The 25,409-nt window shown below is 40.3% G+C and overlaps 1 protein-coding gene across 29 annotated transcripts in view; it reads left to right on the forward strand.

The window, feature by feature from the left end:
• Nucleotides 1–25,409, forward strand: part of LOC144591791 (receptor-type tyrosine-protein phosphatase delta-like) — a 1,768,335-nt gene that overhangs the window by 1,671,555 nt on the left and 71,371 nt on the right. For 17 of the 29 annotated variants that reach the window (XM_078395814.1, XM_078395838.1, XM_078395856.1 and 14 more), the window contains 6 exons: nt 4,103–4,315; nt 9,035–9,195; nt 12,446–12,558; nt 16,900–16,941; nt 17,449–17,546; nt 24,237–24,360. In XM_078395814.1, the coding sequence (XP_078251940.1) occupies nt 4,103–4,315; nt 9,035–9,195; nt 12,446–12,558; nt 16,900–16,941; nt 17,449–17,546; nt 24,237–24,360 (751 nt within the window). The remainder of the gene's footprint in view (nt 1–4,102; nt 4,316–9,034; nt 9,196–12,445; nt 12,559–16,899; nt 16,942–17,448; nt 17,547–24,236; nt 24,361–25,409) is intronic. The other 12 variants (XM_078395864.1, XM_078395870.1, XM_078395886.1 and 9 more) reach the window with 2 other exon arrangements.

The raw sequence follows: 25,409 nt of genomic DNA on the forward strand, positions 1-25,409 counted from the left end.
CTGTCACCTTTCATTTTACAATATCAAGCAATTTCCATTGTAGCAGTGAGTTTGTTCGTAGCTGCATCAACCTTAACCTTCTTGAAAGAAGAACTTTGTCGAAGCTTCCCGAAAATCAATGTAGGTCTGACCATCTGAACCATCATCAATTGGTAATTCAGCTTTCTCCTTCTACTGTTCCAGTAGATTTATATGGCAGGGACCATTACTTCTGACCTCTCCATTATACAAAGGTATCTTTACGGCATCCTGTGTGGAACATGATCATTTGGTCTGCTGTAAATATCTAGTTGATGGATCCATAATTGTTGTCTCCTACTCGGCTTTATATTTTAAATAGCAGGACAAAATTCTCTGTTCTTTTTGCCTCGGCTAGTTTACGAGTGCTTCTGCCTCAACATTGGATATTCACTCTCATTTTATCTCCTTCAGCTCTTTGAGAGCACTTGGTCAATGTCATGGTAAGCAATTAGATCTGTTTCCTCATGATGTATGTTTACCAATGCACTATGAATTCCTGAAATCAAATTAACCGAATCTAGGATTTGTGATATACATTTGTGCAAAAAACCCATCTGTTTTAATATATTTCTTGTTTCATGATACTCTAATACTGTATATTACAGTACTCTGAGCCCTGGGAGTTAGGCATTTTAATATCTTCATGCTTGAAGATTGTTAATTTTGTCTTTCAGGTCAGTAATCAATGTAAATTATATAACATGCTAATATCTACATCATCTAAGCTTTTCATCATTTTAAGGACTTGGATCGCAACTCCTCTCAATTTGCTTTTCTCCAGTGAGAACAGATTCTACCATGCAAAATGATTAAAATCTTTCATTTACCATTCGGTGCTAAATGTGATAACTTCAGGGCAAACATACTTTTCCATCCACAAAACATTCCAGACACCAGATTGCCACTCCTTTGCTTGATTTACTCTCTTCTTGGATCTAAATGTATTGCTCAAGTTACAAAGAGGTTGGAGGAAGAGGAGCATCTGACTATGACTCACACCTGACTGGGAGTGGAATGGAAGAGGTTCCCTGCTGTGGACGTGCATCAGTTTAGGTTACAGTATATGATTATCACTTTTAGTTTGACGCAGCTTGATGGATTGTGCCATGCTGCGATCCTTTCTGTGCACCAGCAGGTTGCACTCCTCCCTATTATCTCTTACCAAAGCATCAGTTGCAACAATTTGCTCTGTTCTTTGCCAGTAGATCAAAATCAAATGGGTCATGAAGCTGCACTTGCTTCCATTACTTCAAGGGGTGTGTGATGGAAAGTGTGAAGCACACAGTCTCACTTGAAAGATGCCATTAGGTATCTTGGGGAACTTTTGTCTGAGCGTTTCTTTGCTGTTACTGTAAGTCCTGAGTGTTGCTCAGATTCAACATGGCAAACAACAGAACATCCTTTATTGAAGGCAGTTATTCTCAAATGGAAAAGCAGTGTCTGGTACAGCAGTGCATCAATGTCGGGGTACTGATTGAGAATGATCAGCCATGATCACATTGAATGGCGGTGCTGGCTCAAAGGGCCGAATGGCCTTCTCCTGCACCTATTTTCTATTGTCTAATGTCGTACTATGTGATACACTCAATTCTTAACAATACATCCACAGACATAAATACCATACTGCATCCTCTGTAAAAAGTAATAAAAGTATGCAAATTATATTCTTTCTACACATATAGAAATATAGTATGGTATCTATTTATGCAACAAATTATAAAATTAGTTTTTTTAAATTGGAAATATATAAACACAATTTTGTTTAGCCAAACGCTAGTTACTCATTTTCTGAATCTTCCTGACTACAAAACTCTTCACGACAAGCTGTGCTTGACATCTCTGTTGTGTTTATTTCAGGCACTAGTGATTTGGGTAAACAAGCTCTTAATAGAGGTCTCGTATACATTTGATCTGGAATCTTTCTCTATCCTTGCTGCATTAATATCATTATTGCCATGACTTTGAACACATTGATTGCAATGTATCGTGCGCATAAACTTTAACATGAACATTTAATAAGTCTTATAATTACAATTACAATAATGCAATGTAGTTGGCACACCATTAAATAGCTTGAACTCAATGGCAAAATTCTTTCCTTTGGTTGGCCCTGTCTTCAGCCTTTGTTTTCTTGCAGTTTTGCATCCTTACTCTCCTCCTTCTCTTCCAGTTTCCATTCCATTGTCCCTCTATCTTCTCTCTATGTTTAGCCTGCACTGTAAATCCATCCACTTACTTTCCTTTCCAAGCCTACACCATGATCTCAACCTCCATGAAAACAATACATCTCCAGTCTTGCTGTGCTTGGCCATGCCAAAACAAGAGGTCCCATGACCAATGACTAGAGCAGCTTGCTCTTTTTCTGCCCAGATTATGTATGAATCTTCCACCATTAACTGGATTAGTTAATTTTTCCATGCAGAATATAGACACAAAAAGCTGGAGAAACTCTGCGGGTGACAATAGACAATAGGTGCAGGAGGAGGCCATTCGGCCCTTCGAGCCAGCACCGCCATTCAATGTGATCATGGCTGATCATTCTCAATCAGTACCCCATTCCTGCCTTCTCCCCATACCCCCTGACTCCGCTATCCTTAAGAGCTCTATCCAGCTCTCATGAATGCATTCAGAGAATTGGCCTCCACTGCCTTCCGAGGCAGAGAATTCCACAGATTCACAACTCTCTGACTGAAAAAGTTTTTCCTCATCTCCGTTCTAAATGGCTTACCCCTTATTCTTAAACGGCGGCCCCTTGTTCTGGACTCCCCCAACATTGGGAACATGTTTCCTGCCTCTAACGTGTCCAACCCCTTAATAATCTTATACGTTTCGATAAGATCTCCTCTCGTAGCTTTTCTAGAGAAAAGGAATAGGTGACTTTTCGGGTTGAGACCCTTCTTTAGACCGAGAGTAAGGGGAAACAGAAATGAGAGGTATAGATGGTGACATAGAGAGATTTAGAACAAATGAATGAAAGATAGGCAAAACAGTACCAATGATCAAGGAAATGGGGAGCCCAAAATTTTATCAAAGAGATCTCTTACAAAATCCAAGATTTTTCTTCCCATCAGTTATGTCAGTCCAGCAAAATGAAAGGAAAGGAAGATTTTGAATTACATCGACCTGTATCTGAGTCAGAAGCAATACAATCGTTTATGATTGCTGTTTGCACTTTCTGTTGCTAAGCAACAAAATATTTATTTTTGTGAATAAAAAAAGTAGGATAACAGAGTCCAAGTGTAAATGGAGGCTGCCACTGAAGGTTTTCTAAATTAATGGAGATTACCGGACTATGAGTAATTTAGCAAAAAAGATATAGCAATTTATTGAACATTCAGGCTATAAGTTTGAGTTTGTAGCTTTCCTCGCCAAACTGTAGAACTCTGTTGCAATTTATTTTAAAACTGAGGAGAGACACTCGTGTGAAATGACTTACCATATTACAGGTGCTATTGAACTGAAAGTTGTTTTAATTAATAAAGCACCTAGAATAGACATTTAAATTGTCATCCAGGTAACCTGGTGCAGAAAATCTGCTGCACTTTATGTACAGGTTTCTCTGAAGGGTTTATCAGTACCTCCCATTGATAGATGATATTTAAAAAATCGAGGAATTGAGAGTTATGGAGAGCTCATCCAGAAGATAAATGTAGGCCAGCGTAGATCATATTGAATGGCGGGGCAGACTATTGGGGAAGAAATGCCTTCTCCTGCTCCTATTATCTCATAGCAAACTGAGCGATCATTTAGCGCAGTCTTTTTCTGCATTTTGTAGGTCATATACCAAGACATTAGTCACCATCATGTGCAGTCTGTTTGATAATCACTTTGCAAGTTGATAACTCTTTGGACAAGCCCAAAAACTGCACATACAAGCTATCCTATGGCCTGAATGTCCAGTTTACATTGTGAAAGAAGTTAGACGTGTCATTTTGGTGGTATTATGAGCAAATAATTGTCCCCATTGGAAAAAAAACAGAAGCCATCTGCTCATTGTCTTTGCTGTGACAAATCATATATTGTGAACGGCAGGTATGCACATTGAAATAATGAATTAACTGACTCCATTTGTCTCTTCCAGTTACTGAAACAAGTTACCAGAAAACGAAGAAGTATTCGCCTGAGGAGACATGCAGATATCCTTAAGCCATATATTGCAGCCCATTTTGAGGTCCTTCCCAATGAATTTACCCTTGGTGACCGGCTCTTTTACAATGGATTTGAAAACAAACGCCTTCAAAGTGGTCAAGAATATGTTTTCTTTATTTTAGCTGTGCTTGACAGTCCAGAATCTGTAAGTGTTGCTTAATTTATTGCTATTAAGTGTCCATAATACCTAACTGAAGTCTATAAGATGAACCGTGGTTGAATGTTTGAAGGCCCAATCTTATGGGGTATGATTATGCATGATGTTTCCATGAATAAGGTAGTTATAATGACATTGATAGATTTACAATGAAAAGATTCATTAGTATAGGGAAATTATCCCAATTATATTGATTGGCTTAGCTTAGTTTGCAGTTCGTTCATACAATAAACGTTAAAAAAAAAGATTTAATTATGATCTTTTTGGATAGTGCATTTTGCTCAACTTTTGTGTTTCTCTGCCAATCTTTTGCTGTAATCTGCCTTACATAACCAAGCTAATCCTTCTGCAAAATAGAGGTCAGGTAGTGTGAGATTAATGGTGGCACTCAGTGCATTGTAAGAATGCAGTTCTCGGTGCATCTACTGTATATCGGTGTATCTCTTCCGCATAATTTTACTTTTATTGAGTTAAGTAGAAAAACGAGATAAGCTGTTGTTAAATCCTTAAATTACCAAACATTGGGTTGACACAATTCTGGTGATGGTTTAAAAATTCTGAAGTATTGGAACAATATTCAAGATTATTCTTATTCCACTCGAGTGAACAATATTCGAGGGTAAATATTATTTCATGCGCTGTGCCTTTAAGAACATTGGTTTCCAACAGATCATCTTTCTAAATTATGTTCTCTAATACCCACAAACTGAGGCTAGCCTCCAAATTTCTTCATTCACCCTGAGCACTTTAAAAAAACAAATGTGCACTCATTGTAAATACTATTGAGGGAAATGGAATTGAACAATGTTAGCATTATTTGTAGCCTTGCCTTCCATTAAAGTCAGTCCTGAGGAGGGAAAATTTTGTTTTATCCCTTTCTACCTTTTTTACATTTCTGCTTAACAAGGAAAATAAGTTTGTATATTGTTCAAATTACGCCACCTTAAATCAACGCGTACTCCATATCATCTTAGAAATGATGCAATTTCAGTCAACTTAAGTTTACAGCTGTTGATGACTTCAGGCTGATGGCTTAAAAATGAACAATAATGAACCTTTAAACCAAAGGCCAAGTGGCTTTCATTCATGGGTAACATTTCCTCATCTCTTGTTCAGCACATCAGATAAATTTTAGGCAACAATGATACAGAAACTTGGCCACAATAAGGGAGAAAAAACTGACTTAACTCATTGCTGCTGTACCTTAGAACACAGTACAATGAGGCATTCCTCTACTCTCAGAGGCATGGAACAATTTCCAGGAAACGTTCTCCAGTTTCATTCACCGAGCAGCTGGCCATTAGTATTGAGCCCTGGGCAATCATCAATTCCCACTGGTAATGGGCAAAATGGCCAGTCTTTTACAACTGGCACTCAGGGATTTTCATCATAATTCATCAACACCGTCTTTAGTATAAGAGAAAAAGATTATCTTAGTAACCAAAACAGCATTAATATAGTGTAAGAAAATAACTGCAGATGCTGGTACAAATTGAAGGTTTTTCTTCACAAAATGCTGGAGTAACTCAGCAGGTCAGGCAGCATCTCAGGAGAGAAGGATTGGGTGATGTTTCGGGTCGAGACCCTTCTTCAGACTGATGTAGAATTACTTTCAGCTTATTACCAGAGTGCCACATTCTGCTATCTGCCCCACATCAGGATATCAACACAGAGGGATGAGGCAATCCGAACAAGAAAGACACCTAAACATGCTTTCTTTGTTTCTAGCAATGATAACTTTACAACCTTTAAAAGAACAGCGCAATAGTAATCGTAGTGACTTCATACTGATAGAGGAAGATGCATTCATTTCAAGTTCCTGTCATCAACAGTATCAGGAATTCAACATGGGGAAGATTTTCTGATTTGGGTCACATTTGGCAAAGCACCCATTACAACCATTTAATTCCAGAGCTTTGCAAGACTACTTGGGAAGAACTCGGGTCCATACTGTCAATACTGCCAATGCTGATCGAGTATGAATGCTTTTATTAATTGGACTAATTGGAAGTCTGTTGCTGCCTTGGATCAACGGTGTGCCAAGAAGAAATTCCAGAAGGGATTTTTCATCCATGCCTTCAGATGCTACCGGTGAATTTACTCAACGCCAGCCTCCTGAAGGCCTATATTGCAGCTATTTCTCCCAGTCATTCACTGCCAATGCTAGCACAGTGGGTGAAAATATCATGTTGCTACCACAGTACATAATGCGCATGATTTATATGTCAAGCAAATACTGAAAGCATGTGGAAGAAACACTTGATGTGTATATCCAGTACATTCTCACAAGCTTCTCACGTAGAATGGAGTCATTTTCTTGGCAACCCAATCTCAGAACCCATGGATTCCAATGAATTTCAGTTTCTTTCCTTTAAGTTCTTTCATAAGGATTAAGAATCTGCTTTTGATCATCCACAATGTTTGGAACACCAGCTGTAATTCTCCACACATTCTCCCGCTGAGTGTAACTCTGAGCCTATGATGGTGACCCAGATATATTTAAGTGATAACAAAGTAAAAATCAGCTCAGGAAACACACAAAAACTGGAGTAACTCAGCAGGTCAGGCAGCATCCCTGGAGAACATAGATAGGTGATGTTTCGGGTCAGGGTCCTTCTTGAGATCAGCTCATTCAGGCAATTGACTGTTCTTGCACGGAGAGTTTTCTTTTTGCATATCCATCCAATTCTCTGTTTCACTTGGAAACGGGCTTTAAGAAAATACATTACCCAACAGCAAGGTCAAACAGGCAAGACAATTGTTTCTTCTTGCGGCTTTCATGTACAGCAGGAATTTACTTGAATGTGTAAAGAATTCCTTTCAGTGGCCTTTCTGAGACAACCATCCAGAGTAGGCTGTTTGTGTTCACCATGTGTTGTTGTCTTGACTTGACAGCTCAAAGGTAATCAGTACTCTGCTGCTGCTGTGCTCTAAGCTTTCCCAAAGAATCGCAACACCAACATTTTTTGGTACATTGATGCACTTGCTTTCATCTTGTGGAGGTTGAATGAGCAAGAGAGGATGATTTACTGCAGGAGTTTTCCTCATCTTTGAAAGTGTTTTCCTCTCAGGGCATGACAACCACACTTCAGCTCTTTTAACCTGACAAGGCATGGACCCATGCTGCTTTGTTGCAGTCAATACGTTTTCTAGTTATCGTTATTTTAGTGAGGTTCTTTGGTCTGCTACTTCCAGCAGTTAGCAAAGAACTGATACTCCCTCAAATTGAGTCTGTGGCTTCGCAAGGTGCAAACAGGGGCAACGTCCTGCAAACAAGAGTGAAATGTCTTTTAAAAGATGAAAGGTTCTATCTAATGTAGATGATGCATTATTTACTTTACTACTTAACTACATCTATGGAATGGTGTGAAACAAAAATATAATCTTTTAGAATGCAATAGATATAAATCTCTCATTCATGATTAATAATCAAGGGAGATCAGTCAGAAGAGGTAAAATATTTTGTTAAAAACAAAGGATTTGCTTGGCACAAATCATGATCTATCTTCCAACATCTGGCAGCAACTTGACACATTATTCAATTGTTAAATAATTATAGTCATTCTTCGAAACATAGAGTTATGTGGCACAGAAACAGGCCCCTCAGCCCAACTCGTCCATGATGACTAAGATTCCCATTCAAAGCCATTCAAAGCTAGACTCATGTACTCATGTTTGGCTCATATCCCTCTAAAACCCTATTCACGATATTTTTCCAAATCAGATGTGTTTTTGGTGTAATAATAACCATTTTGGTTTTTTTTTCCTATTCAAGAGTTTTGTTTATTCAATTTCAACTGCTTATTCTGAGACCTTGATCATTATTTGCACTTCAGAATGCCGATAATGTCAGGCCATTTCAATATTGTGTAGGAAGGAACTGCAGTTGCTGGTTTACACTGAACATAAACACAAAATGCTGGAGTAACTCAACGGGACAAGCAGTATCTCTGGAGAGAAGGAATGGGTGACGTTTCGGGTCGAGACCCTTCTTCAATCCGAAGAAGGGTCTCAATCCGAAACATCACCCCTTCCTTCCCTCGAGATGCTGCCTGTCCCACTGAGTTACTCCAGCATCTTGTGTCCTATTTCCATCTTGCCAGCTGAAGGTCTCTGCCTCACTGAGGGAGGGCGGTGCCATTCTGGAATGCCAGTAATCCGGCTCTGCTATGTGATGAATTATTAAGGAACTAGTGCCCTATTTTAAAACACACTTGGAAACTATCTCTGCCTCAGACAAGAAGAGAGAACTCAAAGTTTTAAAATACTCACTGCACTACCCTGTCCTCTCAATAGTGCTGGATGATAAGTCCACCCACTTCTTCGCACTTCTTTGGTCTGAAGAAGGGTCTCGACCCAAAACGTCACCCATTCCTTTTCTCCAGATATGCTGCCTGTCCCGATGAGTTACTCCAGCATTTTGTGTCCATCTCTTCTTAGCACTGGTGGATTGGAAGTATTAGAGTTATTTGTCATGTAAGGTAAAGCATGACCTGTTGATGCATCTGCCCAGTTATGAGCACCCATTTTACATTTACCTCTGCCCCTGGTCAACAAAACAATGGGGATTGTGCACAGTTATGTTGATTTACACGGCTAAATTTATGGGGGAAAGTCTAACACAATGGTTCAGTTCAATTTATTTTTGTTGTTGTTGATAAAACAGCTCTCCTCCTTTCCTCATATTTGGTGATATCCTTGTTCCAGATGATGTATGCCACCAGCCCTTACTCCGACCCTGTGCTGTCAGCAGACCTTGATCCTCAGCCCATAACAGATGAAGAGGAAGGATTGATCTGGGTGGTTGGCCCTGTCTTGGCCGTTGTGTTCATCATCTGCATTGTCATCGCAATCCTCCTGTATAAGAGGTAACTCAACTAGAGCTGTGACTTCAGTCATAGTTTAGTGAGAAGGGCAGTCTTACAAAGCCACATGCATCATGAGTGTAGCAATGGGTCTAGGTTTTTCTTTTACCTTCCCGAAACAGAATGGTCTGTCCTCATTTTCTTTTACCTTCATTCTGATGACATGTTTAGTGAAGTCAATAAAAACGTTGCAATCATTGAAACAGCCAAATAAGGAGAAACAGCTTAATTGTTCTTATCTAATTTCAAAAGATGGTTTGTAAAGTTAAGAATTCAGTAAAAGCGAGCAGTGGATGCCATAACCACTTCAAAGTCAAAGGATAGCCTGTTTCCCAGTAATGCTCCCTCTAATCGCGGGGGACAATTCGGATTCAAACCAACTATTTGAACCTACTGCAAATAAATTACTGTGAGAAGCCGCCTCAGCAGTTCACGTTGCTTCAAGCCGTTGATTATCAGAACCCAACAAATGTACAATTTGCTGTTAGGCTGCAGTCGCTGACTAAAAGCTGACCCGTTACTCAGGAAGTAGTCCACATTACCTAGCTGCATGCTGTCAAATGAAATCCCCCCTCATCCCTTAATGGAAACATGCTGGTTTGGAGCCCTGAGTAAAAGCTCTTTGATGCTTCCACCACCAGATCCCGCAGTCATTACTTTCTGTACATGTGTCACTTCCATTGCACATCAGACAATTTTCTTTCTACAGATTCTCAGTTGTTGCTGAGTCTTAACAAGATCAGCTTTATTGTTTCCCCGTGTGTTGCAAACAAGTTTCATTTGACATATTACATTTTCTCTAAGACTGATGATTGGTAAACGTTTAACAATAGCAAAATGTACAATCACCACCTCCACCAGAGCAGTAATTAAATGTGGCATCTGTGTATTCTGACCGTAAGTGAATGTGACATTAGAATTGAAATGTATTTCTGTTGAAGCACGTGTGTTGCTGTTTTCTTGGCCTGACCTTTAGTCCTTCATTATACTGCTATTAGAAAGCATTAACTGCACTGATGAACTGTCAGTGCCTAATTTGCATGTTAAGTAACGTGTTCCCTGCCAGTAATATATCTGCAGTGTTGCCATAGCTATTACTGTCTGAAGGGAAAGCTAACATACTGAACTTTCTTCCCATCCCTCTCCCCCACTGTTGCTTTTCAATGGGACAGCAAGCCAGACAGGTGAGCAAAGATACCGAAAGAGGTGTGATGCTGGTGTTAGTGGTTCAATAGTACTTTGTTGGCACATGTACCTGAAATTCCCTTTATTGTATACAGTTCAGTAAAAATATTACTACACATAGGCATCATCATACTCATGTACAAGAGTGGAGGAGCAGTAGATTACACTGAGACTTTACTTGAGAGTCGCCACGATTCAGAAGCCATTTTGTATGATTCAAGTCCAAAGTTGTTAAAAAATAAGTGAGGGAGGATTGTGTATACAAGCAGAGGAGCAGTGGTTGCAAATGGTTGTGGGAATAGAGAAAATGCATGCAATTTGCATGTAATGATCGTTATTATTGATCTTATCAAATGCCTAGAATCCGGAAATAAGTACAGGAGAAATGGGTGGCTCTCACAGTTCTTTGCCAACACTCCACAAGGAAACAGCCAGAGCAAATGTCTGCATTGCGAGTGGGGAAACAAGAATCTATTATGGTCCATTGACATCAGCCCATGTAGGCGTGTGGCTGTAGCCCGGGAACAATACCTCAGTTATATCATGAAATTGTGTGAAATGATTTCCATCATTCACAGAGGCATGCACTTTATTAATAACTGCCTACAGCAATCCAAACCCACGTGACCTTGTGGTTTCAGAGCTGCAGCGTGATAATGTGACTTGCCAGCTGGAACACTTTTAGTTTGCCTCTTTTATCATTTCCTGCAGCGTGCAATTTTTTTTGCCAACTCCTTTCCCTCGCAGCCTTTATAATCTAACAGAAGTTGCAATGAAGTTATCTGGGGGGAAAAAATGCGATTACACATTTGAGGGAATGGTTCTCTTTTAAGCGCGTTTTTAATAGGAAAGAGTGGGTGAAGCAGATTTTTCCAATTTTGTGATACATTTAAAGGTTTTGCTTTAGTGATCGTGCCACTGCAAAGAAAAGAAGGAAGGAAGGAAGTTGATGGCAGACGGTGGCTGGGGAATATAATTGAATTTAAATGGTACCGATGTATGTAATGTAAATGCCCGCAAGCTGCGTTTAAAGTGGAGGGAGAAAATGGAGAAATGCACTTTAATATGTGGAAGCAGACATTCCCCATGGAACAAGCCAGAGAAGTTGAGAACTCGTATACCTAATGCTGCTGCAGTAATTATTAAGTCAAGCAAAATGGAAAGAGTCTTGTATTTGAGTACCACCTTTCACTACCACAGGTCATCGCAAAGAGCTTTGCAGTTAGTAAAGCATTTTTGCACTATTGCAATGCGGAAAATGTACCAGTCAGTTTTTTTACACTGAAAATACCCAGAAGGAGATGTACAGGAAAGTATTTTACACAGAGGGTGCCTGGAACATGCTCCTGTGGGTGTTGTTGGTGGGTGCACTTATAATTGTGGTGTTTAACAGGCTATGAGATAGGCACATGGATATGCAGGGAATGCAAGGATATGGATCACATGCAGGCAGGTAACATTAATTTAGCTTGGAAGGTAGTCACAAAAAAGCTGGAGTAACTCAGCGGGTCAGGCAGCTTCACTGGAGAGAAGGAATGCGTGATGTTTCGGGTCGAGACCCTTCTTCAATCTGAAGAAGGGTCTCGACCTGAAATGTCACCATTCCTTCTCTCCACAGATGCTGCCTGACCCGTTGAGTTACTCCAACTTTTTGTGTCTACCTTTGATTTAAACCAGCATCTGTAGGTTTTTTTTTCCCTACACATTAATTTAGCTTGGGATCATGTTCGGCACATTGTGGGCTGAATGGCTGTTCCTGTGTCGTGTTGTTCCATATTTCTGTGTTCTTAAAAATCAGTGTGACTACGAGCAGATAGTCTGTGTTCATGATGTTGAATGGGGGAGTGAATGTTGGCACATTTTCCAAACTTCAAAGTAGTGCATTGTTTGATTGTTGTGCCTCAAAACCTGTAGAAAGGATGGGGCTTTCAATTAATGTATGACGACGCCACCCGACTCTGAGGCAAGCATCTCTGGCACTCACAGATAAGTTTGCTGCCTCTGCTCATTTAACTGCAGGAGGGTTCCTTTTGCTTCTGTATTCGCTAACAACAATGTTCCCTCATAGGAAACGGACAGAGTCTGACTCGAGAAAAAGCAGTCTTCCCAACAGCAAGGAATTACCTTCCCATCACCCTACAGACCCCGTCGAACTAAGACGACTCAATTTCCAAACTCCAGGTGAGATACAGAAAAGTTTTAGTCAAAGTGTCCCAGACTTGCGTCAACATTGTTGTTTTGGTGGGAGTGGTCAAAGATTGGGAGTAGGATTGGGGAAGTGTTGTGAAATGTGCCTGGGGATCATACTATTGATTTTTTCCAATCACTCGTTCAAAATCACATGATTGGCATATCAGTGAAGAGCATCCAATGAAGAAAAACACGATTGAAGGCAAATTACTTTCACCTTTTGCACAATGTTGGCAATTCTGTCTGTGATCAGCCTCTGTTGCACGAAGTCTCTGTCCCCTTTTGGGGATATACTCTGAATTATGAATTTCTTTGATCTAACAGTCCAGTGAAATAAGCAGTCCATAAATTGCTTGAGACTTTTTCTGCCAGAGATTATCAGTAGACAGATGCTTTTCATCTGATATGAAGCATTTTGGGGACTTTGTTCATAATATTCTCCATGCAGATTTTATATTTAAAATTAAGACATTGTTATCTATCACGATTTCATTCTGGTTATGGGGAGAAAGCAGGAGAATATGGTTGATAGGGAAAAATAGATCAGCCATTTATTCACAAAATGCTGGAGTAACTCAGCAGGTCAGGCAGCATCTCGGGAGAGAAGGAATGGGTGACGTTTCGGGTCGAGACCCTTCTTCAGACAGCCATGATTGAATGGCAGAGCAGACTCGATTGGCCGACTGGCCTAATTCTGTGCTTTTGTCTTATGGTCATATGGTAAAGAAACAAAAAACAAAAATAAAAAAGACTGTGACTACTGATCTGTAGAGTCATAGAATCATACAGCATGGAAAAAGGCCAATTGGCCCAACTTGCCCACACCGACCAACATGTCCCACTAGTCGCACCTAGCTGCATTTGGCCCATATCCCTCTAAACCTGTCCTATCCATGTAACTGTCTAATTATTTCAAAAACGTAGCAATAGTTCCTGCCTCAACTACCTCCTCAGGCAGCTCGTTCCATACACACACCAATCTTTGTGTGAAAAAATTGCCCCTCGGGTTCCTATTAAATCTTTTCCCCTGACCTTAAACCTACATTGGTTCTTGATTCCCTAATCTGAACAGAGACTGAACAGAGACTATTCCTCTCATGATTTTTATACACCTCTATAAGATCACCCCTCATCATTCTGTGCTCCAAGGAATAGAGTTCTAGCCGGCTCAACCTCTCCCTATAGCTCAGACCCTCGAGTCCTGGCAACATCCTCATAATTTTTTTCTGTACTCTTTCCAACGTGACAACATCTTTCCTGTGACATGATGCCCAGAACTGAACTCATTACTCTACTCTAAATGCGGCCTCACCAATGTCTCTTAAAACTATAATATGACCTTCCAACATCTATGCTACTCCCAACATATATCTGTCCCTTTTTTCTGCTGTCTAGTTTGGGTTTGAGTTCTACAAGAGACTGACAGACAGATTAAGCAAGATTGCAGTGAGTTTCTGAAATGTGGAGTCAGCTTATTCACTGGAATGCCCAGTGGCTCACCCATCATTGTACCTCCGAGAAGTCAGGTCCCATCAAAGCTGAGGCTCAATACTAAAGCTTCAGGAAGCAAGTCTCAGTTGCATTTGTCTGGACCACAAAATAGAGTTAATTGTTCAACATGTAAATAAAATAAAACATCAGCTAAAATGTGACTGAATTAATTAAACAAAGTCTGTCAATGGCAACTAAGCAATTGTTTAAATCGAAGAAAGATGTGTTTTTTTCATTAAGCCTGTGAAAAGGATTGAATAAGGGGGCTGTTTCACCATCGATCGGAGTTTGCAGTTTAATGCAGTGTTCCTTGTGAATTTGCTTTCACTAAACCAATAATCGTAAGACAATCCTCAATACAAAATTGATTGCTTCCCATACGCGTTATAGATTAGATATATTCATTATGCATCGCACCAGTAAACAGACTATGATTTAATTACATGTTAAGCAAAAGAGACAAAGCCAAGAACCTGTCTTGAACATGATCTCAGTAATTCTCACAAGATCCACTTTAATTGATATTCACTCTCAGTCTGAAAAAATGAACTTATTGTACAATTAGCAAACATAATTATCTATCAATAGCCCCTTAAACGAAAGATCCTTAAAACTAAAATTGTGTTGAGTGAAAACGAACCCTCCAGCAAGAACTGAGCATCACAGTGAAGGGGAATACAGCTCTTTGACCCCTGGGTTAAATCCAGCTCGAACTGATAGCTTGCAAGTGAATCTCATTCTGCGGAGAAAGCATTCTAAGAAACAGTCCATCAAAAATTTGTGGAATGTGCCAGCCAGGCATATCTCATTGAGGGATACACAATGCTTATTGAGGGATACTACAATGCTTTTTATAATTTATGCTCTGACATAAGCCTTCACCCTTTCCAATTAATCTTATTTTATCACCAGCAGTAATCCATGGGTACTGCAATCATTAAAACTGTGCCGAACGCTTCAGTGATCAAACGTAGGATTTACAAAATATACCATACAGAAGATTAATACAGTTGTATAATATTACCTTCTCTACTTCTTGGCAAAGATAGCAGTGCATTAATCATGCCTGGGTTAACATTGCTACTAAAATGTGGCAGAAGGAATTTACTGTAAGTGTATTAAACTTTCTTCTCCAGAGTTTTTTGGTGTTGCTTCAGGGTTAATGTTAGGTTACTGCATAAAGATCTGAACTCAGTGCTCCCCGCATTATTCCTGAGGCTGCTTAACATGGACCAGGGTGCTTCCAAATACAGTATTTTGTTTTGTTTCATTTGTATTTGTTACCTTGATGGAGCCAGAAGCCCCATCCTGCCCTTTTCCCAAAAGAAAGATCTGGCAATACCCTGTCAATTCAAACTGCAAATGCAGTTCGAAAAGAAAGTAAAGGAATAATCATTCTTTTTTGCAGGCCTGATATTTTCGCATGATATCTACTGCTTGCTTGTGATGCATGGTCAGTGTCAGGTTCAACAAACTAACCACTAACCAGCTTGTTTGAAATAATTCCCAACTTAACAGGAATTCAGGATGCTTTTTTATCTTTGAGAGAAGAGCAGTAGCATAAATATTGATTTCCTTTGGGAAATCTTTTCTTTCTGATTCTTGCTCCCAAACCAGTTTGCAGTTAGGAGGGCAGATTTCAGCAATTCGATGTCAAGACTTAAAAGCAGCATGTCACATTGAGTCCATGGTGCAAACTTGAAAATTGGCAAAAAAAAAGTAGCAAAATACAATAAACAGTTGGAGACTCAGCGGTAAACCTGACAGAAGTGAGACCTCCATTATTTAAAATAACTATCACACCTGCTCTTGCAGAAACTCAGTATTTTTAGAGCCACAACTCTCGCTAACCTGTGTTTTCCATTTCCAACTGACTTTTGCTTTTGCAGCCTTGATCAATCCTTTACGCCTCTTTGACAACTTCTGCCCTGCCTCCCTCTCCGTCAACACTGTTCGTCAATCATACTAAGCCTCCACAATCAGCTCCAGCAGAGCTACTTTTCTTTGTCTCTATTTTACTTTTTAAGGGCTCTGTCTAAGCACAGTATCGTTGTGATTTTTTTCTCCTGATCTGCGGTATCCTTCTCCCTTCACGCAAGTACACGTCTGTGTGCAGTTTGTGAAGCTGCTTCAACCACACTCATTACATTTCTCGCCAGCTGCTAGATGTTGACTTAAAATCAATGCAATACTTTGTAACCTTCTCTTGAAATGGTATATTCCGCAAGAAATTAATGAATGGGCCGCGGAGAGTTTGTGATGAATGTTTACTGCCGTAGGGAAAGCTGCCAGGGCATGGAATAGAGCTCCTAAGTTTTGCTTCTCTTGGACAAATATATTTATTACCATATATTTATATGGTAGACCACAGGAACAGTTCAGGGATTTACACTGGGGCACGAGCAGTTGACCCTGGAATAGCCGCAGAGCCAGGTGTAACTTAACAGATGTCATGCTGAGCAAAATATATCAAACGGTAATGTTTGCCCTTTCTCCTCAGCCCACCTTCCCTCGCTATCTGCTACCAGCGGCACTGTTTCTGAGCCAACAGCTCTGTGCAGTCTGTAGGTGTTCTGTACTTACTGAATAATGTTGGCTATAAGCCTCCCATCTAGAGTGAACTGCATGTTAACGCTTGCTGTCTGAGTAATATTTATGTCAAACATATGGAAGCATTTGCAATGAAGTTTCTTAATCAGTTATTATTCAAAAGGAATACTTTTGGTCCGCATCTCTGCCAATTTGATATATTTTCCCAGTATTTTATGTGAAAATTTCCTTCTTTTTTTCTTTGGTGAAAGAGCAGAAACTTTATTTATACCCCGCCTGTTTTCTTTACAGGTTCAGGTGTCTCCAGTTATCATGGTAACCTTCATTCATCAAGTTAGTTCCCCCCTGGCATTAGTATATGTCTTCTTTTCTTCTGAACTACTTCTCTCAGGCTTCTGGCTGTTTGTTGTGTAGTTCACTGCTGCAGTTTTCATTCTAACTCAATGCAAATGGCATTCTGTACATTGCAGGGAGATAAGTTTGAAGTGCCAATGCTGTCGTTACTCAAAGCAGCAGTTAACGCCAGATCTAACCTTCCATCTTTTCTGCCCAGCTAACCTTGCCAACATGCAGCCCAGACTTATTCCTTCTTACCGTAGGAATGTGTATTTTCAGAGCATGCTCGGTGACTGTCAATTGCCTTGAGAGCTCTTCTCTTCTGAGCATGTCCTGCTTTGAGTAATCAAACTGCCTGCTTTGTTTCCACTCTCCACATCAAACATGGTTACTAGTTTACACATCAAGCTCTTCTAACAATTGCTTCTCAGTCTTGTAATTGTGCTGCTGTGCCGTTAAGCAATGCTGTTGTAACACACGTTTTATTCTTGTCCAATTTGTCAGGCATGGCCAGTCATCCACCAATCCCCATCTCCGAGCTTGCTGATCACATTGAGCGGTTGAAAGCCAATGACAACTTGAAGTTCTCACAGGAGTATGAGGTGAATCACTTTCCGTTGTTACCTGAGACGGTTTTCTTGTTTGTATTAAAACATGTCACAGAGTTGAGTGAATTGTTCAAGTATTACTTCTGTAGGGCTAATCCTTTCTTCCACTCGTAATTACCTTGCGACAGTGAAGGAGGCCATTCAGCCCAATCATATTTCCCCACCTATTTCCCTGTTGCCCATTTCTCGACATGCCTGTCAACTCCACCCTGATTCTCGTACCATCCACTTGCACACGAGGTGATTTACGGAGGACAATTGACTTACCAACCCACGTGAGGAAACTGGAGATCACCTGAAGGAAATCCACACGGTCGCAGGGAGAACGTGTAAACTCCAAAAGGATAACACCAAAGGTCAGATTTGAACATCGATCACCAGAGACATCAGGCAGCAACACCACTGGAACCTTCACAGTTCTGCCCATTAAGTCTTTATAATACCCAGAGCCGTCTCCAGAAGTGAAATTATTTCTCAGTTAAATGGAACTACTTCTATTCGCTTTGGTCCCATCTCCCCACAAATCAGATGTTTAATTGGTTCTAAAACCCACCAAAGGAAATACCTAAATAGGAAGCTAATGTAAATATGTCAAACAATTTTGAACTGGAACTATTTCTATTGAGTAAATCTTGAATAAAAATGTTTTTTTCATGATTAGGTAACAGTGTACACAGAATGTGTTGCTTGGTGTAAGAGCATTTGCTGAACCGAAGAAAGTTTCCAACCCAAAACATCACTTATTCATGTTCTCCAGAGATGCTGCCTGACCCGTTGAGTTACTCCAGCACTTTGTGTCCTTCCATTCTATACCTTGCCTATTTAAGTGCCTGGATAAATGGCTCTTAAACAAAGAAATCATTTATAATTCCATCGCCTCCACTTCCTCAGTGCATTCCAGATTTCAAACACTACCAGATCAATGATTCAAGGAATTTTGAGGAGAGGAATAATGACATCCTGACCTCAGGTGCCATTAACCTGTTCTTTATCCAGCTTCCCTTCCTGGTGCTCACATAAGTCTATATTATTAATTATTTGCTTTTTCCACGTGACACCCCATATAAAATTGGGTGCCTGGTAACAGTAAAGAGCGGTCAATTGAATTTCAGAGACAAGCAGGGGGAATAAAGGAAAATTAGGCATAAAAATAAATTTGATGGTCTTTGATCTAGGACAGTAGCAAAAATATGTATTGAGTCGCAAAATATGCATTGAATCTCAAGTTAACACCATGCTGTACAGTGAACATCAGTAAAAACAGCAAGTTAGCAGATGTTGGTTCAACTGCTGTATTCAGAGTACCTTTATCTTTTTTTTATTTCATCAATTCCGCATATTTTCTTTTCTTACATTCGAAATTCAATTCCATTTATCTTTTGGTTGTAAAAGGCATGAATCAAATGAAAGTTATAAAATGGGCAACCCTGGAAACTCTGATCAGAACGGCCAACACTGTCAGCAAGGGTCATTGTTATCCAGGATCATCAGAAGTGCTTGGTAGAAAAGAGTCGCTGAAAGGTGGGGGAGTTATCATCTGTGATTGTGTAGAAGATGAAAAATAGTTATACGGTAAACATCATCAAATCCCGCGGCATTATTCCCCCTTATAAAATTACCAAGATTCGCTAATTTATGTGCCGAGGTTTCACTGACAATTATTTACCTCCAACACGTATTTGTATTTACATTAACATGAATTGATCATCCAGAAATCTAATTTGCTTCTGAAATTCCTTGCTTTTTGGTTATGGTTTGGCCAAATTGTGCCGAATTGAATTGAAAAAAAAGACAACAGTACAGTACACAGGATTAACAGTATATTGCCATTGATCCTTACTCTCTGTTTTTTGTTATTTTCATAGCCATCTTGTAATTCTTTCTACGATAGACACAAAAGGCTGGAGTAACTCAGCAGGACAGGCACTTTTTGTGTATGTCTTCGGTTTAAACCAGCATCTGCAGTTCCTTTCTGCACACTTGTAATTCTTCCTGCTCTTCCACAGTGAAAATCCTGAGTTTACCGTCCATCAAAGGCCTTTGCAATATGCAAATATATTCTGTCCACTACATTACCCCTATCCAGACTTGACGTCACTTCTTAGAAATTTGTAAAGTTGGTCACATGTGGTCTTCCATTTGAAATCCATGCCGATAACTATTTCAGTTCCTTGATGATTTTCTACATTATCTTTGAATAAAGATTCCATTACAATTTCTACCGCAGACGTTGTTAAACTAATTGGTCCCCAGTTTCCTAGACTTGTTCTATTTCCCTTCTTAAATAAATAAATCACATTAGCTGTTGACCAGCTCTGTGACACTGTTTCCTCTCCAAATGAATCCTCTTTCCGGTTGTTAATCGAAGCACAGCGAGGCATGGGTGAGGTTTCTGTGGGGGTGGGAGGGGGAGGGGGGGAACTTGGAAATTTATGTAGCTTTGAACTGGTAAACCCATGAACATTTGAAGCCTATTGGCTGAAATCTTTAATCTTTTCTCAAATATCTCAGTTTTATGGAAATGTAGGAGGTGAGTTTTTCCTTATAGTAAATGCAATCTTCTTTTCCAGCTCCTTTGTTTATTTTTAAAAAGAGGGGTAATGGTAAATTACAGTCTTACTCTTGTCAGTGAAGAAAGGGACAATGTGCAACAGGAGGGGCAGCAGTGATCAGGAAGGCTGGGCGGTGGCACCGGCTGAGGGAAAATAGGCCTAAGCATCAGGAGAAGCTAGCAAGGTGTTATATTAAGAACAGGACATGGAACATAGAACAGTACAGGACACAAACAGACACTTCAGGCCAGAATGCCCCTGCCAGACATGACACCAAATTACAGAGTTGAAGCAAAGAACTACAGTTGCAGGTTAATACACAAAAGGACACACAGAGCTGGAGTAACTCAGCAGGTCAGGCAGCATCTCTGGAGAACATGGATAGGTGATGTTTTGGATTGAGTCCCTTTTACAGATGTCCCAAATCATATCATATCATATCATATATATACAGCCAGAAACAGGCCTTTTCGGCCCTCTAAGTCCGTGCCGCCCAGCGATCCCCGTACATTAACACTATCCTACACCCACTAGGGACAATTTTTACATTTACCCAGCCAATTAACCTACACACCTGTACGTCTTTGGAGTGTGGGAGGAAACCGAAGATCTCGGAGAAAACCCACGCAGGTCACGGGGAGAACGTACAAACTCCTTACAGTGCAGCACCCGTAGTCAGGATCGAACCTGAGTCTCCGGCGCTGTATTCGCTGTAAAGCAGCAACTCTACCGCTGCGTATCCATACTCTACCTATCCATATTCCCCAGAGATGTTGCCTGACCTGCTGAGTTTCTCCAGTACTTTGTGTCCTTTCACGATACCAAGTCAATCATCTTTGCCTGCGCGTGATCCATATCCTTCCATTCCCTGCATTGCCTATGCACAGTTAAGGAGTGGGAGCCAATATGAAGCGGGGGGGGGGGGGGGGGGGGGGGGGTGTGCAACCATGGCAACAGTGTATGGGGTCAGAGGGTGCCAATGTCATGGCCCTAGTTCAGCAACAAAATGGGAGGAGCAATCTGCGGCCATTGGTATGCGTTTCACTCATCTTGCAGATCTCCTTGATGTTCCATGAAAATGGACCACATGCTCCAAGTTCCTCCTTATTGCTTTAATAGGAGCTTTGCTGGGGAACGACACCATTATAGGCACCCTTGATATGGATAGCATATTGGTGTCATACGGTTGAGTGAGTAGCAAGGGAGCTCTTATGCTCCCTCAACCATTTCCATTTTGGCTTGTGTGTGCCTCTGACACGTGGACTCAAGGTACTTAATGCGATCCGAAATGCTCCTACTTAACGCCAAGCAGTCATGCACCAGGGATTCTCATGTGTCAGTGTATTGCTCATCTTTATCAAGAAGAGTTTGAGAACATATCCAACACCTTTCTCCTGGCCTCTCATTGATCCTTTGCAGTGACAAACCTTTGAACGGAGTTTCTCCTTCACATGTCTGGTGCCAGTCATGTGGACTATAAAGTCCAATTGGAATCTTGATGTTGGCCTGGGATTAGACAGTTATTCTGGCAAAGGTTTTGGAGGATTTTGTGGAAGGATCTTGTATCTCATCCAGAGTGGAAGGAAACACTGCACATCACAGTGTGTCACCAGCAGCTCGCTGTGGGTTTGAGTGGATCCAGATTATCACATTGACTTCACTTTTAATTTAAGTTTCAGCTTAGTTTATTGTCACGTGTACTGAGGTACAGTGAAAAGCTTTTGTTGCATGCTGACCAGTCAGAGGAATGATTACATGATTTTAAAGCATGTTAGTAATTGAGTTTTGTTCTGGTGGACTCCTTTGGAAAATTATTCTGGATTAAGATATATATAGGGTTCGTCAAAGTGCTTTATTGTTGACCTTTGTTCTATAGAAAATCCTTTACTGCAGAGGAAGTTATACTGGACTTTAATTATGGTTTTGCTTACTTTTCCCCCTTTGGATCTTAACATGACGTACAAGAGTAAATATACCTTGTTTTGCACAATAGCAAATTGCCATGTTTTAAAAATCACAATTTCAGTAGCTTGAAACGACGATGGTGCCAAGCGATGGACTGACAGTCAGTGAGTGTGAGAGCAGGAATTAAAATACTTTAGTCCTTAACTGATGAAGGGTTTCAATAAGTGCTATGCTTTGTGGTTTAAAATGCATCGCAATGTAATGTTTTGCCTGTGGATAACAGTTAGGTGAAATAATGCAGGAGCAAGTAAAGGCATTGTGTGTGTGTGGTGTGTGTGTGTGTGTGTGTGTTTTATTATAGGGAAGTTGGATTGGTGCCCATAAAATAGATTACTCTTTTCAACAGTGAGGTCACCCCATAATGCCAGTGACCCTGAAAAATTAATAAAGAAGTTTGCCATGTTTATGATTTACTCAGTTGTAACTGTGCACATAATGAAGACTTAGGACCTGCCATGAGGAAGAACACACATTATGTGGCTGTTTGGTCACAAGTAAATGATTTAAAAAGCTGGTGCTGACCTTCGGTTGACTTTAAGCTGCAGCATGATTCAATTCCATGTAATTATTGGCAACATTACAAGAAGGTTATTTAAGGTTGCTGTTGCCCCAAATAAATTTGCTTAATTTTACGAGGTCACGCAAGCAATGCAAGAGAAAACACTTTGCAAGCCTCTGTAGTTTTACAGTGACAGTGCATAGAGTGCACTTATACCTAAGGTATAAGCTTTGCCTTAGTTATTTATGTTTAAGTGCACATAAATGGACATTGTTCACTGCTTCTGAAATTTGATTCCATTGGTGCCAATGGAGTCCTCTCTTGGTAGTGGGCTGCAACACTCAACCACAACTCCATGTGCATGTAACAAGCAGGGATTTCTGTTTTTTTCAAAAGTGTTTTTTTTTAACTTCATTTTTGCTATGGCATGGTATTAGGAGCCTACGTTCTCCTTCACCAATGGAATTAAACATTTAAACATAAATTTCCAAGTAATAAGATTAAGTAATTGTAATAATGTCCTGTGTACTTTACGCTGAATAAAAGATTATTTTATCACAAAGTCCACATTTCATAATAACTGATTTTTTTAATCTTTTAGATATGGTATGTTTTATCTTTGCCAAGCTTGAAGCAGTATAGCATGGAGCAGATATCAACATGAGTTATGGGGAGAGGTTAGGCAGGCTGGGACTTTATTCCGTGAAGATTATAATGGAGGTGTATAAAATCATGAGGGGGTAGATAAGCATAAAAGAGGTAATGGGAATTTTTCAAATAAATTCTTCCTGTGCCCCAACCAATACGTTTATCCTTAATTTAATGGAACAAAAGCAGATTATCTGGTTAACATCACATTGTTGTTTGTTGGCACTTGCTGCAGGTAAATTTACTGCAATGTTTATGCACTAAAACAAAGCATGGATACACTTTGAAGAACATCAGTGGCTGTGAACCATTGTGGAATGTGCTGCTTGTGAGAGTTGCTATGGAAATGCAAGTCTGTTTCGATTTTCCTATAAGGAAATCATTTAATTAACTCTAGTTAATTAAAAAAGGCATTGGCAATATTTGCAGACCAATAAAGTAGTTGCAGAGCTCGGATATGCACCGAGACCATTTATGAGTTCAAAATTATTAAAGGATCTCTGCAACTTGTTTTAAATTCCTCTGACTCCATTTGGAAACTGCAGAAAGACAAGAAGAACAGTGGTGTGCTCTGAAAATGCTCCAGATTACACCCGAAATCAACAAAGGAAAACAAAAAAGCTTTTCACTGTACCTCGATACACGTGACAATAAACACAGCACAATAGTGCAAATAACAGAGATACTGCCTCACAGCGGCAGAGACAGGTTGTCTGTCTGGAATCTATACGTTCTCCCTGTGACCACATGGGTTTCCTCCAGTTGCTCTGGTTACATGCCACATCTCAAAGATATGAGAGTCAGTAGGTTAATTAGCATCCGTAAATTGCCCTGAGTGTTCAGAGAATGGATGCGAAAATAGGATAACATAGATCTAGTGTGAATCGATGGTCAGTCTGTTCTCAGTGGGTCGAAGGGCCTGTTTCCATGCTGTGTCACTAAATTAACCAAACTAAAGCATTGCTCCAAAAGTAATATTTTGCCTGCATTAACTGATTTCCCTTTATTTCTCCTTTCCAGTCTATTGATCCCGGCCAGCAATTTACATGGGAACATTCAAACATGGAGGTCAACAAACCAAAGAATCGGTATGCCAATGTGATAGCGTACGACCACTCACGGGTTCTCCTCTCAGCTATTGATGGTAAGTAAAGCCTTTGAGTTGATACACATGCAATGCTCTCGGCCCTGCAATCACTGTGGTGCGAGTCAAGACTTCCAATTTGTCGTACATTGACCTGTGCTTCAATGTGTTAGGAACTACGCTGATGTTGTCCATGTGGGCCATTTTCACTTTGGCAATATCAGAAAGACCTGGTCATCTGCCCATTAGTGGAACCGATGCAAATTCCATTTACATTGTTTTCAGAGTTGAGTAAGTTTGATGCAGGGGAATTATCCCCCCTCTTCCCCTCCCCGCCCCGCTTGCCAGTTTAAAACCCAAGCAATGTTGGGAAGAAAGGGCAGCATGGTGGCATAGCAGTAGAGCTATTGCCTCACAGTGCCAGACACCTGGGTTCGATCCGGACTACGGGTGCTTGTCTGTATGGAGTTTCTTCGTTGCCCCGTGACCTGCGTGGGTTTTCACCGAGATCTTCGGATTCCTCCCACCCTCTGAAGATGTACGGGTTTGTAGGTTAATTGGCTTGATATAAATATAAAATTATATTTTAGTGTGTGTTCGGTAGTGTTAATGTGCGGGGATCGCTGGTCGGTGCAGACTCGGTGGGGGCGAAGGGCCCCTTTTTCCGCGCTGTATCTCTAAACTAAACTAAACTAATGGGGCTAAAGACTAGTAGGTCCCTAGAACATGATGTGGTTTGCATCGTTGGTTCCTAAATGAAGTGGTTCCAATCATCCCAAAATCCAAGGAATCTGGGAAAATACCAGTGACTGGATAACGGCTAATATGACATTCTTATCCAAAATAGATGGGTGGCAAGAAGTGGGTAGGCCAGTTAATTTAGTCCATTCTTGGAAAACTGGTAGAATGAGTTATTAAGATAATAGCAGATAATTTGGAGAGTCGTCATTTGTTCAAGCAGAATCACCATGGTTTACTGAAGGGGAAACCATGCCTGACAAATTTGTTAGCATTTTCTGAGACAGTACCTGCCAGAGTGGGTTGCAGGGAACTAATAAAAACAATAAAACACTTAAATGGACTTTCAAAAGATGTTCAATCAGGTGCCA

Source organism: Rhinoraja longicauda, chromosome 3 (assembly GCF_053455715.1).
Source record: "Rhinoraja longicauda isolate Sanriku21f chromosome 3, sRhiLon1.1, whole genome shotgun sequence".
NCBI classification, from domain to species: domain Eukaryota; kingdom Metazoa; phylum Chordata; class Chondrichthyes; order Rajiformes; family Arhynchobatidae; genus Rhinoraja; species Rhinoraja longicauda.